This window comes from Austrofundulus limnaeus, unplaced genomic scaffold (assembly GCF_001266775.1).
Source record: "Austrofundulus limnaeus strain Quisiro unplaced genomic scaffold, Austrofundulus_limnaeus-1.0 Scaffold2281, whole genome shotgun sequence".
NCBI lineage: Eukaryota > Metazoa > Chordata > Actinopteri > Cyprinodontiformes > Rivulidae > Austrofundulus > Austrofundulus limnaeus.
The window spans coordinates 7,290-21,236 of record NW_013954683.1 but is presented as its reverse complement, the minus strand read 5'-3'; the positions used below and the strand labels follow the sequence as shown (position 1 = coordinate 21,236).

General features: G+C 40.4%; 1 protein-coding gene across 4 annotated transcripts in view; it reads right to left on the bottom strand.

The window, feature by feature from the left end:
• Positions 1-12,986, bottom strand: part of rnft2 (ring finger protein, transmembrane 2) — a 16,830-nt gene extending 3,844 nt beyond the window's left edge. The window contains exons 1-7 of one of the 4 annotated variants that reach the window (XM_014034758.1): positions 12,879-12,986; positions 12,699-12,767; positions 10,861-11,378; positions 9,821-9,897; positions 9,462-9,562; positions 8,989-9,142; positions 2,541-2,690 (exon numbers count right to left, since the gene is read on the bottom strand). In XM_014034758.1, coding sequence (XP_013890212.1) covers positions 2,541-2,690; positions 8,989-9,142; positions 9,462-9,562; positions 9,821-9,897; positions 10,861-11,378; positions 12,699-12,745 — 1,047 coding nt within the window. In that variant the 5' untranslated portion in view covers positions 12,746-12,767; positions 12,879-12,986. Of the gene's footprint in view, positions 1-2,467; positions 2,691-8,988; positions 9,143-9,461; positions 9,563-9,820; positions 9,898-10,860; positions 11,379-12,664; positions 12,768-12,878 lie in introns of those variants that run through there. The other 3 variants (XM_014034760.1, XM_014034757.1, XM_014034759.1) reach the window with 3 other exon arrangements.
• Between the last annotated feature and the right edge of the window lie 961 nt (positions 12,987-13,947).

The window sequence follows — 13,947 nt, the reverse complement described above, 5'->3', positions numbered from 1 at the left end:
ACACTGAAGCATACTCTATACTTTACAATATTAAAAACACAAAATTAAACAATATGCTATTAATAAAAACACACAAAAAACTAAAGTCTATTTTTTTGCCAATATCACCCAACCCCAACATAAATACAGGGACAATCAGCCAATCAGAGCCAGGATCAGAGAAATGATGGAGCTCACAGGCATGGAGGATAAATGGTTTTTCCACTTTCTCTAAAAAGTGGTTCAGAAATCTTACAGCTCCTCTGTTCTGCAGAGTTTTGGTCACTTAGTTTAGTTGAAACCTGTTTTTGTCTGAATTCATCAGACACCCCATTATTTAACCACACAGTAAAAGAACAACAGCACAGCAGTGACTCAACGACAGGAGCGAATCAGCACATTCCTAACGTGGAGCGCCGCCGGACCTCAGCGCTCACAGACCGCCCTGAATCAGCCGTGTTCACAAAAACCAACCACAACACTGGATACTGACTCATGTTACAAACGCTAAAACGTCAAACATTAATAGTTCCCCGTGTCTCATACAGGAACCCACATATCCAAGTTCCATTGTGTCAGCTTTCAAAATAGACTTTAAACTGACTCACGGCTCTAAAAGTGTGTCATTTCTTTGATGAACTTCCTTTATTTGAAGTGGCCAAAGCGTGACCTCTCACTGCCTCTTCCTCTCTTCTCTTCCCACCAGTTTGAACATTTTAATTCCAGGACTCCTTCTTATTCAGAAACAAATTGTAAAAATAGTCTGCTGTGTTGTTTTTTTTAAACCATCACTTTCAGCAGTTCACATTTTTCTAATTGAGGAGTTTAAATAATATTCTAGCACCTTTAAAATTAAAAGGATCATATTTTGTCTGGTTTTCCACATAAACTTGACCCAAATAGGCAGATAAGACATTTCACTGCTACAGATGTCAGCATGAGTTTACACATTTACTTTTAATGAACTCAGTGATGTGTCGGTGTGAACTTCTCTGTTTTATTCATTTTAATATTTCAGCAGCTGCTGCTTTGAAGCTTGCTGAGAGCTTATTCAATTCCCAAGATGTTGACCTCTTCCAACAAGGTTATGGTTTTATGTTTGCAGGATTAAGCAAAGACTGCACAACAGATTTTTATTTTATTATTACTCCTAATCGATGCGTGAGCCGTGGAAGTGCTTATTAAATGTTGATGTGTGCGCCTGGAGAATTGTAGCGCAGCCAACGAGTTGGAATTTCTGGCAGCTTAAAGCACAAAAATAAAAAAAAAACTTTTGAGCCCGATTTTGGCTAAATGACGTACCGTGGGATTAGAGTCGGAACTTTATCAAACCGTGTTTGATAAGAGAAAAAGCAGTTATGATTGAACTTTTCTGCCAATGTGAAAAAATTTAGGGGACAGTATTTGGCCTGATTAGAGTGCACACGTGTTAGAATGAATACAATATAAATGTAAAGAGACGGCAGTGGGAAATGTAACCATGGGTGTTTAAACCTGATCATTTAAACATGAATAACCTTGAGTTTTATTATGGTAATTTTTAACCTTTTCATTCACAAGTCAAAAAATTGAAATTCTGATCACAAAGTATGGACAAAAAAAGTGTAAGTAAAAGCATAAGCTTTTTATACCTTCACTTTTTTATACATGCAGCATTATTAAAATCAAAACAGCAGCGTGTTACTAAATAATAACCTGCGTTTTTGTGTATCTCAGTCTAAGAGATGTTCTCTTTCTTTTCTGTCTTAAATCAATTTTTATTTTTAATTTTAAAGATAAGAAAGGTCAAATCATTTTAGGCAAACATTCTAAACCACGTGTCAAACTGAAGGCCAGCGGGCCAAATGTGGTCCCCGGGTAATTTCTGTTGGGCCCCTTCAAAATATATATTATATATAAATTTTTTTTCTTTACTCAACATGAAAATTGTTTTTATATCAGTGGTAAACTTAAAATTTACAATTAAATGCAACAAAATAATCTAATTTAAAGGGTGAAAGATAAAAAATACTTGTCCTGCCACAAAGCTGTTGGCTTTAAGTAACTGAGTAGTTTAGCTGAATAGCACAGTATTAAGTAAGGTTATTTAAAGCCAGCATCGACCAAAATCTACATCTACCATAATGCATGTCCACAGTGCATGGGAATTCCTTGTAGGAAATTGAGAGAGTTCAGAATCCAAGATGGCAGCTACACACTACAACTTATCAGTGAGTAAAACTCTTTTACTTTTAATAGTATTTCTGTATTATTTACTTCACATTCAGTCATACACGTAGTACTTTTCAACGCTTTTAAGATGTGTTGAAACACTGTTTCTATGCAGGAAATACCAGGTAGAGCTCAGTTAGTGTTTGTTAGCTGTGTTCAATCGTATCAGTGAGACCAGGATTGTGTTGAGTAAAATTTACACAGTTTAGGAGTGCTTCATACAACGTAAAAAGTAGATTATGAGATCAAAGAGGTAGATGTACGTCAAAAGTGAGTCATTTGCTTTGATAAATCCTGACAAAAAAAAATTCTGATCTTTATTTAATGTTCTGCTTGCAGGTGCTGCGTACCTTGCAGAGGCTATAGATGATGATGAGTGTGGCTCCCAGGAAGTAACTGTTGGAGGGCTCCTCTCCCATGATGTATTTGTACCACAGCTGGATGGGCACGAGAGCCCGAAACAGCTGGCTCAGCTCCTCAATCAGCAGGTAGAACTTACCCTGGACAAACAAACAGTTAGCAGCGAGGACGGTGGCCGAGGCCCCCGGTGAGCAAACGTGTTCGTCAAAAAGCAATAAAAATAGTTTCAAACTTCTTTAAAATGTATTCTTTCTCTGAACCGTCTACAACCCAGATCGAGCTCGGCAGCTTCGGGGCCTTCTTCTATCTAGTGAAGAACAGTGTGGTATTAAAAGCTTAAAACTGCACGCCAGCAGCCCAAACATGGCCGCTGTCCAGCTCTCAGCAGCTTCACAGCAGCACGGGCAATTTCCCCACACTGCAAGGGAAACTGGCAGCGCCTCTGTCCACCTGCTACCCCAGTGCCCACATTAAGTCCAGCCTTATGGGGGGGCTTCACTAACGGTCTTTGAAGGGCCTCCCCTCCGTAATCGCAAGAAAAGAAACGCTCTCCAGTACCCGCTGCTGCAAAGTGTGTGAAGTGAATCAGGGGCAGTTAGGCGGGTAAAATGAAGGCAAAGTTGAGCCCCCCCCCCACACACACACACCCGCCCGACGGCCCCCCTACCCCACCTCATGGCAGCTCAGCTTGTGTGATGACTTCATGCTCGGCCGAAGACAAAGATTGATGACTGTTGGAGAGGAGGCACGGGCGGCGAGGGTTGGTAGCAGGGAGAGAGACCTCTGCTAACCACTAATTCATCTTCCTTATTGTTGCCACCGCCTCGCATCCCACAGTGCCCATCACGCCCACGCCAAAACTGTCAAATTTTAAGTTTGGACACAAGCCAGACGATTTGACTAAGCTCCACCGCAGGCACTGTTTGAATAGTTTCCTCCTCGGTTTATTTATTTATTTATTTGAAGGAGAAAGTGTGTGGGAGATATGGTTTGATTAGTTACGGCTTTATTTTTTATCTGCGCCATTAATCAACTGAATTGGAAAGCCGGTACGTTCACGTGGGCTCCTTGTTTGGTGAAACTAAAGTTACAGTTTGTTTATTCTTTTAAAAAAAAGTGAAATAACAAGCGTGATGAATTAAATGGGCTCATTGCAAAGTGTAAAATAAACATAATAAAAGGTTATCCTAAATGTATTAAATAGTGCAGTGTGTAAAAAAGAACCAACAAATCTTTATAGACTTATTATTGGCAATATACTGTATATATATATATATATATATATATACTGTATATATATATATATATATATATATATATATATATATATATATATATATATATATATATATATATATATATACACATACATATATATTGTATGTAAATAGCGCTCTCATGGAAAAACATCAGGAAACCAAAAATATATAGATGGCTTTTGGAGTCGACTACTTCAGCTCTTTCTTATATAAAAAAACAACTAAAAACATAAATCCCACCAGATTTGGGACCCTTCATTCACTATGTAGGGGGCACCGACTTGACACAATTGATGGGAGTGTCAGAAGATACAGAAAATATTAGCCTTCAGCAGTGTTTTTTATATTGAAAAAAAACTGGGATGGGAGATATGTGTTTGGGTATTTAATGTTAGTAGATGTATTTTTTCAAATTCTCATTAGTTTTTTTGTTCTGTGTTAATTGTAAAATGTTAAAACAAATAAACTGTTGGGGAAAAAATAGTGCTGTGTGATTGTATTTAAACTTTCCTGAAATGCAGGTACGCACTCAACGCAATTGACAATATTTTTTCCACATTAAGACTGGAATGAGGTGAACAAAGCTGTCCGAGTGGAACGTTGCTGCAGGGCACATCACTGCTTCTTGGGGGAGCTGGAATCTGATGTGTCTCGTACCACTTTCCATTGAAGACACAGAAAATTTGTAAATATTTGGATTTATGATAACTGGATTTCTGCTGATCGGAGGAGGCGGATTCCTGATCTATCAAAAAGTGAAAGTGATCCTAACAGCGGTCCGGGCCGTTGAGAAGCTGCCATGTGCAGTGGATGGATTCTGCCAGGATGGGAGCACACAGACTCAGTTGCTGGGGGGAGATAAATCGCAAACTGGATGTGGTTTTGATGAGGATTGCAGCTCAGGAGCGTGCCTCGGCATGTAGGATCATATCTGGGTGAAGGTCCAGACGGAGAGGCGAGGAGGACCCCGAATTCGGCTGATTGGGATTTTTTTCGCCACTTCAGAAGCTGTGTGTCCATTGCAAATGTGCGCAAAACTTTGTCGATGTTCTGTTGATGTTGAAAAACACAATTTCGCAATTGCAATGTTTCTATTAAGTAAGAAATGTTATTAAAGTCACGCGTGAATACATTTGTTCTCGTGATAAGTCATTACAAACATGGCGGCAATGGATGTAAACATGCATAATTGCTACCATGGAACTAGCGCTCATCATCACAGTCTGCGTCTTTTCGAGGCTTCCGAGTGACAAGGTCCTTATACTTGGGAGCGGCTACGTATGAAGCATTTTTGGGAAATAGTAGTCGGTGAGTTTACTACTTTCTTTTACAACTTCTGTGATTTTACTACCAATTCTACTTCCTGTTGTCTTCTTCTTTGTCGTCTTTTTCACCAGTAGAAACAGCCGGTTGTTGATCACGTGACTCCCGTGATGTGAAAAAAGTGTTTCCATTGCAGTTCTGCGAGACACACCAATTTCGATACGGCCGAAAAACCACCTCATCTTAGCGCAAAACCACTTTTTCACAAAAGGAAGTTTTTTCGAAACCGACGTGTTTCCATTGAGCAAATTTATTTTCGAAATTCTAATTTGCGTATTTTCATGGTCAATGGAAACGCAGCTAGAGATGCAGTTAAGACATTAAAAGCAGCAGGAAATTCAAGGCTGTTTTGTCCCAAAACAATTGTGTGTATCGATTGGCTCCCAGCGGCTTGGCCTCGACTGCCATGCTAACTAATCTCCCCGTGGATGATATGTCAACAAGGGCTTGATTTCCTCCCACCCTCATCACCCGTGTTGGAGCTGGCTGGTGGACCCAAGGCTAAGGAGGAGTAGACTCTGAACTCTGGTGAACCGAGCAGGAGACGGTAACATGTGACTCTGGACTCTGGCAGATCTAGGGTCGGGTTATAACACGGAGACTAGGGTTGGGCAATATTGGCAAAAAAATTAATCACGATTACTTGTGGTATTTAGTCGATAACGATTAATTTGACGATTAATCCCCTGGAGTCCCGGGACACACTTTTGTCCTGGTCACATGACCAATTTAGTGTGAAAGATTTGATCTTCATAAAAATCTGTTTCAAATAGTGTCGAAATTACAGACTTCAGGCTATACATCAAATTTTAAATTGTGTTGATAGATAAATAAAGTACAGAACCTTTTTTAATGTTTTTCATATTTGAAGCGGAGAGGAGCACCGAACAGACTGACTGGAGGAGTCTTCAGTCAGTCTGCCTGGTGGCATTAATCATATTAATCGTCAAGTGCTAAAAAAATAATTGATTAATGTTTTTATGATGATTAATTGCACACGATACAATTATGCCCAACCCTAACGGAGACCCACCCTCAATGTCACCAGCTCCACTGAATTCCACCTCACCTCATGTGTTACTTGACCCAAGCTCCCTCCCCGCCCCAGCTGTCTTGCTCTGTCGCGAGTGTTTTTTTGTGCATATGATTTTATGTTTCTGACGTAAATATAAGATCAGAGCAATTTTTTTTAACTCATCTCTCCTATTGTGTATTTCCAAGCTGCAAAAGGTAGCGCGACCACGTTGCACATGACCTGTTCACCTGTTCCCCCATTTGTCACGTGTGTCTTCTTGAATGGGTGTTCTTAAATGCAAATTTTGTTCAACATTGCATCCCTGATGTTATGTTTGAATGACAATAAAGCGATTCTGAACGTAAACAAATGCTTTAGTGACATGACTGACCTACATTATGCTGGTCCTAGTCTGTAAACAAAAGGGTTCAAACCTTTTGCTTGGTGTAAAAACCTTTCCGGCATCCAGACTCGATGCAGATCTCCTGACGAGTCTCCACCTTCTTACCTGCTGATACTGAAGCAGACTTGTGCTGACTGCAGTCATCATTAGTGATTCCCTGACTGGCTGCAGGAAAGAACTTTAATCACTAATTATGTGACCTCACCGGGTGCAAAACAGTCAGTCTCACAGAGTGCTGCTGAGACTGCGTGTGAAATAATGAAACAATGTGGGATTTTCTAAAACTCAGCATGTGTTCCGTGTGTTTTTGTGTGTGTGTGTGCGTGTGTGCGTCAAGAGGAGGATACAGGTAATGGTCCAGCTCCACAGAGGGATGACCTCACCCCTCTAGCTCCCCTGAGGGTAAATGAGCTCAGTTGCTCGCTGGCATGGTTCTGATGTGCCTCCAGGTTTGTTTATCAGTGGAAAATCTAATCCTTAATACTTCCTAACTAAACACACACACACAAACACAACGGCACTGTAAACCGCACCTGTATAAAAAATTAAAGTCAGCTTGTGTTTGCAGTCAGAAGTAGCCTCAGGCCTTCAAACACTCCTATGCAGACACCCACATGCACCAAGTGCACCTCAGGAGTTCTGTTCAAAATCTTATGAATACAAAACAGCTTCACACTGTGACCCTTCAGCCCTTTTACACTCAGGGGGAATTTTCCATCATAACTTAGTAAAGTTTTTTTTTGTTTATTACCTCCAAATCACAAACTAGCTCTAACTTTGAGTTTGAGCTTCATGCAGCACAATCAAACCCTTATATTGGGTAAAATAAAATAAAAATAAAAATAAAATAAAATAAAATAAATACAATTAAATTAAATTAGATTAAATTAATTCAGACTGAGAACAAAAGTTGAACTGTGAGGAGACATCAGGAGCACATTTGTAGTGCACTCGCTTTCCAACAAAATACGCTAGATACAGCATGGATGCGCAACACCAATGCACCAGAACTCACCAGAACAGATTTATTGTTTTGAGTGGGGGGTCCAGAGGGGATGGTGGGGCTCATTGGTGGGCCGGATCAATAGCCCTTCATTAGAGCTAAACAACAAAAATAAATCTTCTGTGTTGAATAGTTTTTGTGTTATAAAATTTTTTGTATGTCCAGACACAGCCTTTTTAGATGGAGTCCCCTCCTCTAATATGGGGTCTATCGTAAAACCGTTGGCGGGCGCAGCGTAGGTCGGACACATCTACATTCCTGCCAAACTTCACGTTAATTGGTGCAGCCTTTTCCATGCTAAGGTTAACCAAAAATCTTGAAAAATAAAATAATAAAAAATAATAAACAATACAAAAACAATGTAATAAATAAATAATTAATGATGAAAGCCACTGCACTTTCAGGATAAAAAAGTTATTGTTGTGTGCTTTTTTGTGGAAAATCACGAGCAATTTAACAAAAAATGCCACAACATTAAAGGGATCCCTAATTAGTTGTAACGTTAGACTTTATTTTATAAACATTTGTTTTAACTGTATAATAAAGACTGTAAAAATACTGTAGGCTTTTAAGTTGAATAAATTTTTAAAAATATATTTTAACAGGGACTGAGCCATTTTATTTACACGCGAAGCATACTGGCTAAATAATGATGTTGATAGGTCCTCGGTGTGAGGCTGCTAGCGAGCTATATCCACCCTGAAGGTTAATCTTGGACAATATCTGATGATCGACTCTTTTAAATGAAACCAGAGAGCGTTGACAGAGAGGAGAAGGTAGAAATGACTCAGCCTGGAACTGAAAATATGGATGGAGGACAACAGAGCTGCTTCATGGAAGAAGAACCTCAGCTTAGCCTGTTAGCCTTTGTGCTAGCACTGACACTATATTGCCATATATGTATTAGCTCGGCGCTAGTGCGACAAACTAAACTGAGGTCCTCCATCCATATTTTCAGTTCCAGGCTGAGTCATTTCTACCTTCTCCTCTCTGTCAACGCTCTCTGGTTTCATTTAAAAGAGTCGATCGTCAGATATTGTCCAAGATTAACCTTCAGGGTGGATATAGCTCGCTAGCAGCCTCGCACCGAGGACCTATCCACATCATCATTTACCCAGAATGCTTTGTGTGTAAATAAAACGGCCCCGTCCATGTAATATATTTTTAAAAATGTAGTTTAAAAATTATAAAAACTGAATAGCCTACAGTATTTTTAGTCTTTATTTTACAGTTAAAATAAATGTTTATCAAATAAAGTCTAATTGTTACAACCGTGGATCCCTTTAATGCTAAACGAAAAATATGGTCTGCAATAAATGTATGCCACAGTTTTGTTTTCTCACTCCTTAAGTTCCCCTAGTCATCCTAATGTTCATGATGCTCTGTGCTTCATGGCATCTAAGTCAAGTCAAAACACACGCTCTCCTTTCCTCACCCTGGATTTGAAGGCCATGAGAATCTTGGGCAGAAAGAGGACGAAGCACTTCAGGCCGATGGTGACGTATTTCAGGATGAAGTCAGTGATTCCCACAACCCAGATCAGATCGAAGAAGTCGAAGCCGCTCAGGTTGGGCTTCCCAAACATCAGGCTGGAAGAAAAAAAACCCACAGCAATTTAAAGAATTCAGCATTATGACAGCCAATGCATTTACTTAGAATGAAATAAGAACAAATAGAATGGGGAAAATGTTCAACACAAAAAACAAAAACATTAAAACAAATACAATACTCACAGGACGACAAGAAGTAACACTCCCTACAGGAAATGGAAGTGAAAATAAAATGTCTGGCACAACATAAAAATGGAGTGAGCAAAATATAAAATTATATTGATAACAAAACAGGATGGTAAGCACAAAAAAAATAAAAACACAAAGTAAATCTAAAGGCGCGTTTGTCTCCACACACCTGCTGTGCAGCTCCTCCTGACTAAATGTGTAGTAGATATACACAATGTTCCCCGTGAGGAACGTGACGATCCACAACGCAACAAACACCGAACGCTCGTCCTGAAAAATAAAAATAAAAAATAAAAAGGAACTGTGGAGAAACTGTGCATCTTTGTTTTAAAGAGGCAACTAAAAACTATTTGCAAAAAAAACCTGTAAATCAGCCACATTTCTGGTGCTCTTAGCACGATTGAGTCAATCTGTCTGTTGGTTCCATGAGCAGCGAGCATGAATAAAAACTCCACGTATTTCAGGAAAGTTTCTGCAAGTCAACAAAAAATGCACATTTCCCATATTGTTTATTTATTTGTTGTTTACCCGCAAAGACACTTGGTGCTTGAATGTAGAATTGGCGTAGGCGAACGTGCTGATCATCCCCACACACACGGAGATTCCTGCAAGAAAGAGGTTCAACATCAGCGCCACGTAAAGCCCGTCTGACGGGTGTTTGCAGTGCTGGCTCTAGCCATTTTGGTGCCATAGGCGAGTTGAAGCCCACCCCCCCCCCCCACGAACTATGTCCCACCCACCCCAATTAAAACCCCTAAAACTAAGTTTGACAGTGTAAGGTACTGTGGTAAGCTTAAGATTTATTTGCTTTCCCAGAAAGCAAATAAATAACAACATACATGTCAGCTTGTGTGGATTGTCCGTAAGTTATAAGGGTTTTATGTCATTTTGCAGGTATACGGACGTTTAGGGTAATCTCACGGATTTTTTTTCAAAACCTCATTTTCAAATTTATCTACCATGTTTGAGCCTGTAGGATTATTTAAAAACAATAAATAACATTAAATAGCCATCTTCCAACCTGTTCTGCCGCTAGAAATAAGTTTTGAACTTTTTCCGCTCTCCTTTCTTCCTGCTTTGCAGCGGGTGCGAGTTGTATGGATTTTTTTGCAAAATTTATGGATTTTTGAGGCTTTTTATCCAGGTAAACGTCCGAAGAGGTTTACATGTATGGGACAACAAAATACAGACTTGTTGTTGTTGAGTTTGTCAACATGAACCGCTATCTGAGATGCACTACGAGCCCCTCCCCCCGTCAGAGTGTCGGAGCAGGACGAGTCAGTGCAACGTCAATCTAATGAGAGAGAGGGTGGGGGCGATTGCTGCATGGGGGGGTGTTTTATGGGTATTTTATTTTTCCTGTAATACTTCATTAGTTTTTTTAAGACAAAGCTAGTTGAAAGGGGAGCTTAGCAGAGTTACAATCAGGGATTACAATTACTTTTTTTCTTCTGCAGTTCGGCGCCCCCTCCAGCAGATGGCGCTCTAGGCGACCGCCTAGTTCGCCTATGCCAAGAGCCAGCTCTGGGTGTTTGGAGATGTTTGCAGTGCTGCTGCTGTGGGCCTACCTAGCTTGTGCTGAAAGCAGACTTTAGCCAGCAGGATGAGGATGAAAGGAAAGCCCCTCTGCAGCCAGGTGACCACAGCCTTCAGCTCAGACAGAGCCGGAGCTGGAGTGGACTGCTCGTCCTGGGCCTCCTCCCTGGAGCCGTGCCGCTCGGAGCCGGCCGCCGCCGTGGTGGCCTGCTGGAGCAGAGAGGAGGTCCGGTGCTGCAGGGGCTGGTGGTGGAAGTGGTGGTGGTGGTGATGGTGGTGATGGGGCGGGCGCGGGAGGAAAGGCCCGCCCTCCGTTCGATGGGCGGACCCTTCGTCTCTGGAGGACCCGGTCATCTGGATGAAAACTTCAGGCGGGGAGCCCAGGACTAAGCCGGCCGCCTGGAACTGGGCTGGGGAGACGGAGCTGGAGGGGACCCCCACCAGTCCTGAGAAGAGCTGCTGGGGTGAAGTGGACGAGTCGGGCTTCAGGCAGTCGAACACGCTGCCCTCATCCAGGCTGCTCTCTGATCCCAGGGTTTGGCTTCGACTTCTGAACAGGAACACAAGATGAAAAAAGAATTGTATAGAAAACAATTATGCTTTAGTTCAGGGCTGTTTAACCAAACTGCTCCGGGGGCCACAGTTACTGCAGCTCAGGGGCCAAACATCCAGCAATTAAAGTTATTATGTAAATAAACCAAGTATTACAAAGATCTGTTATCTTTGAAATAGTTTATTTTGCTGCATTTAATCTTAAATACAACATACAGAACCCTCTAAAAGTAGTGATAATTAAACATTATCAAAAACAAAAAGTACACTTTCAGCCTACTATTTAACACAACTATTATTTTAACATCTCTGACTTGCCAGATTTTAAACCAATTGTATTTTCACTTTCATAGTTTTATCTTCAACCGCTTGTAATTTTAACTGTCTTTAAGTGAGCAAATAAATGTTTTTGCCAGCTTCTAACCAAGTTGCTGACGTTTCTGTAGATACCAAACATGTCTATGTTGAACTAAAAGAACTTATAGTAATTAAAGTAGAAAGCCGGGGGTTTGGGCTTAAAAGATGACTGAAGCAATTGGCGGGCCGAACTTTGATCCCTTGTGGGCCGGATGTGGCCCGCGGGCCGCCGGTTGAATAGCCCAGCTTTAGTTTATGTTGGTTTTTTTTGTTTGTTTTGTTTTTTTTAGTTTTTCAAAAACTAAATTTTGTTAATAACACAAAAATTATTTAACTTTTACAAAATTGTGTTTGTGTGAAAATTAAGTTTTTTTGTTGCCATTTTTCCAAGACACTTTACGTTACAGATAAGAGAATTGTCCTAAACTTTTGTTATTATTATCATCATCATCCTTATTATTTTAAAAACCTATCCTAACCCTTTCTGTGATTTCTAGCAGCTGCCCAGGTTAGATTTGTTGTTTTGCCATTTACTAATAAAGATTTTGTTTTTAGTGTTTGACATTATAGATGAGCAAAAGTGGTCTTAGTTTGTGTTTTCTCTACTTGTGTGTTTGAGGGGAACTTAAATGTTAACTTAAACATAAGATGCCTTTTGTAAGGAACTAACAGAACCATACAGAGGAACATGACAAACAGAATAATCTGATTTTTGACAATGTATTTTACGGCCTTCAGCAGATCTAAACTTTGTAATATATGTCTATGGAACATTTTGGACAGATTAGATATCAGTCAAGCCTTAGTGCAAGAATGCATCTAAAGACAAAACCCTGAGGAATGGAGCAGGGCACCACCCCTATTGTTTTTATGTGAGTACATAAAAAAAACACCCAAACGATCCAAAGGCTGTGGATACGAAGAGACCTGCAGTGCAGCATCCCCAGGCTTCTTCTCCCACCTTTCAGAGGGCATGCCATCCGTGTTGCTGCTGTGTCTTCTCTGCATGGCATCACCACATGGTCCAACCCTGCAAAAGGAACCACCATCATTCTGACAGGCCGCCTCTGATCTGCAGCTCTTCTTCTTTTACTGTTTGATGTCGCAGAGAATCAGACGCACGGTCACGTGACCACTTTACCTGGGTTAGCGCTGTGAATTGTCCTGGCATCGTGAGTATAACAGAACAGGTAGCTTCTTTAATGTTGATGCTCTGACCAACATTGGCTCTGACGCTCTGCTGGAAGGACTTCCTGTATGACGTCAGTGAAGACGCTTGTGCGAAACAGGAAAAAGGCAAGCCCATTTGTCATATAAATGTAAGCCAGGTCCCACAGTGATTTGACAATTCATTGGCTTTGCGACTATCCAGAACAGTCCCTAGACTGTGGAATATTATGGAAGCAAAGAAGTAAAAATACTCTAATTAAAATGGATTCCATAGTTTAATATGTTTAAGATAAAATAAGATGAAATTTTATTGATCCCACAGTGGGGAAATTTGCACATTACAGCAGCTCAAAAACAGGACAGAGTGAGATAGAATAAAGAAAGATAAGTAAAAGAAGAACAAAAAAACACTATACTCATGATATATAACAATGTACATATACCTATTACAGTACATAAATGAATGTATATGAAGGTGCATATTAGTGATGGTAGTGTAGGTGAATTGTCCAAGTGACTGATAACATCATGATGTGTTATACAGTCTAACTGCAGTTGGAATGAATGACGTTACATCTCCTAATGCTCACTTCTATATGGTGCAGAATGAAAATGAAAATTTAAATATCTGAAATGACGATTGTGGATGAGAAGAAAGCCATAACTCATGCATGTTTCCAGATGTACTGATCTACTTTTCTGAATTTGGCTTGAGGTGTAGAAACCACGACTTCTGGTTGAAGTGGAACTGCTGTTGCTCAATGAAGAGAGGACTCTGAAAACAGGCTGGTTGAACAGCAAGAATCTTTATTTTTGCAGTCCAGGAGATAACAGCCAAAAACCAAATTGTGGCCTTCAATGCCAAATGATTCACCAAGTAAGAAGATGAAGACGAAGGCCAAGAGCAGGGGCATACAAGGCTCTTTATAGGCTTTCACAGATGTAACATAAATCTTGTCATGGTATACCTTCTTCCTAACATGGTAATATGTGCCGAGCTCTGAAGCTGGAAACTAAGAGGCATCACATCTGTGCATTCC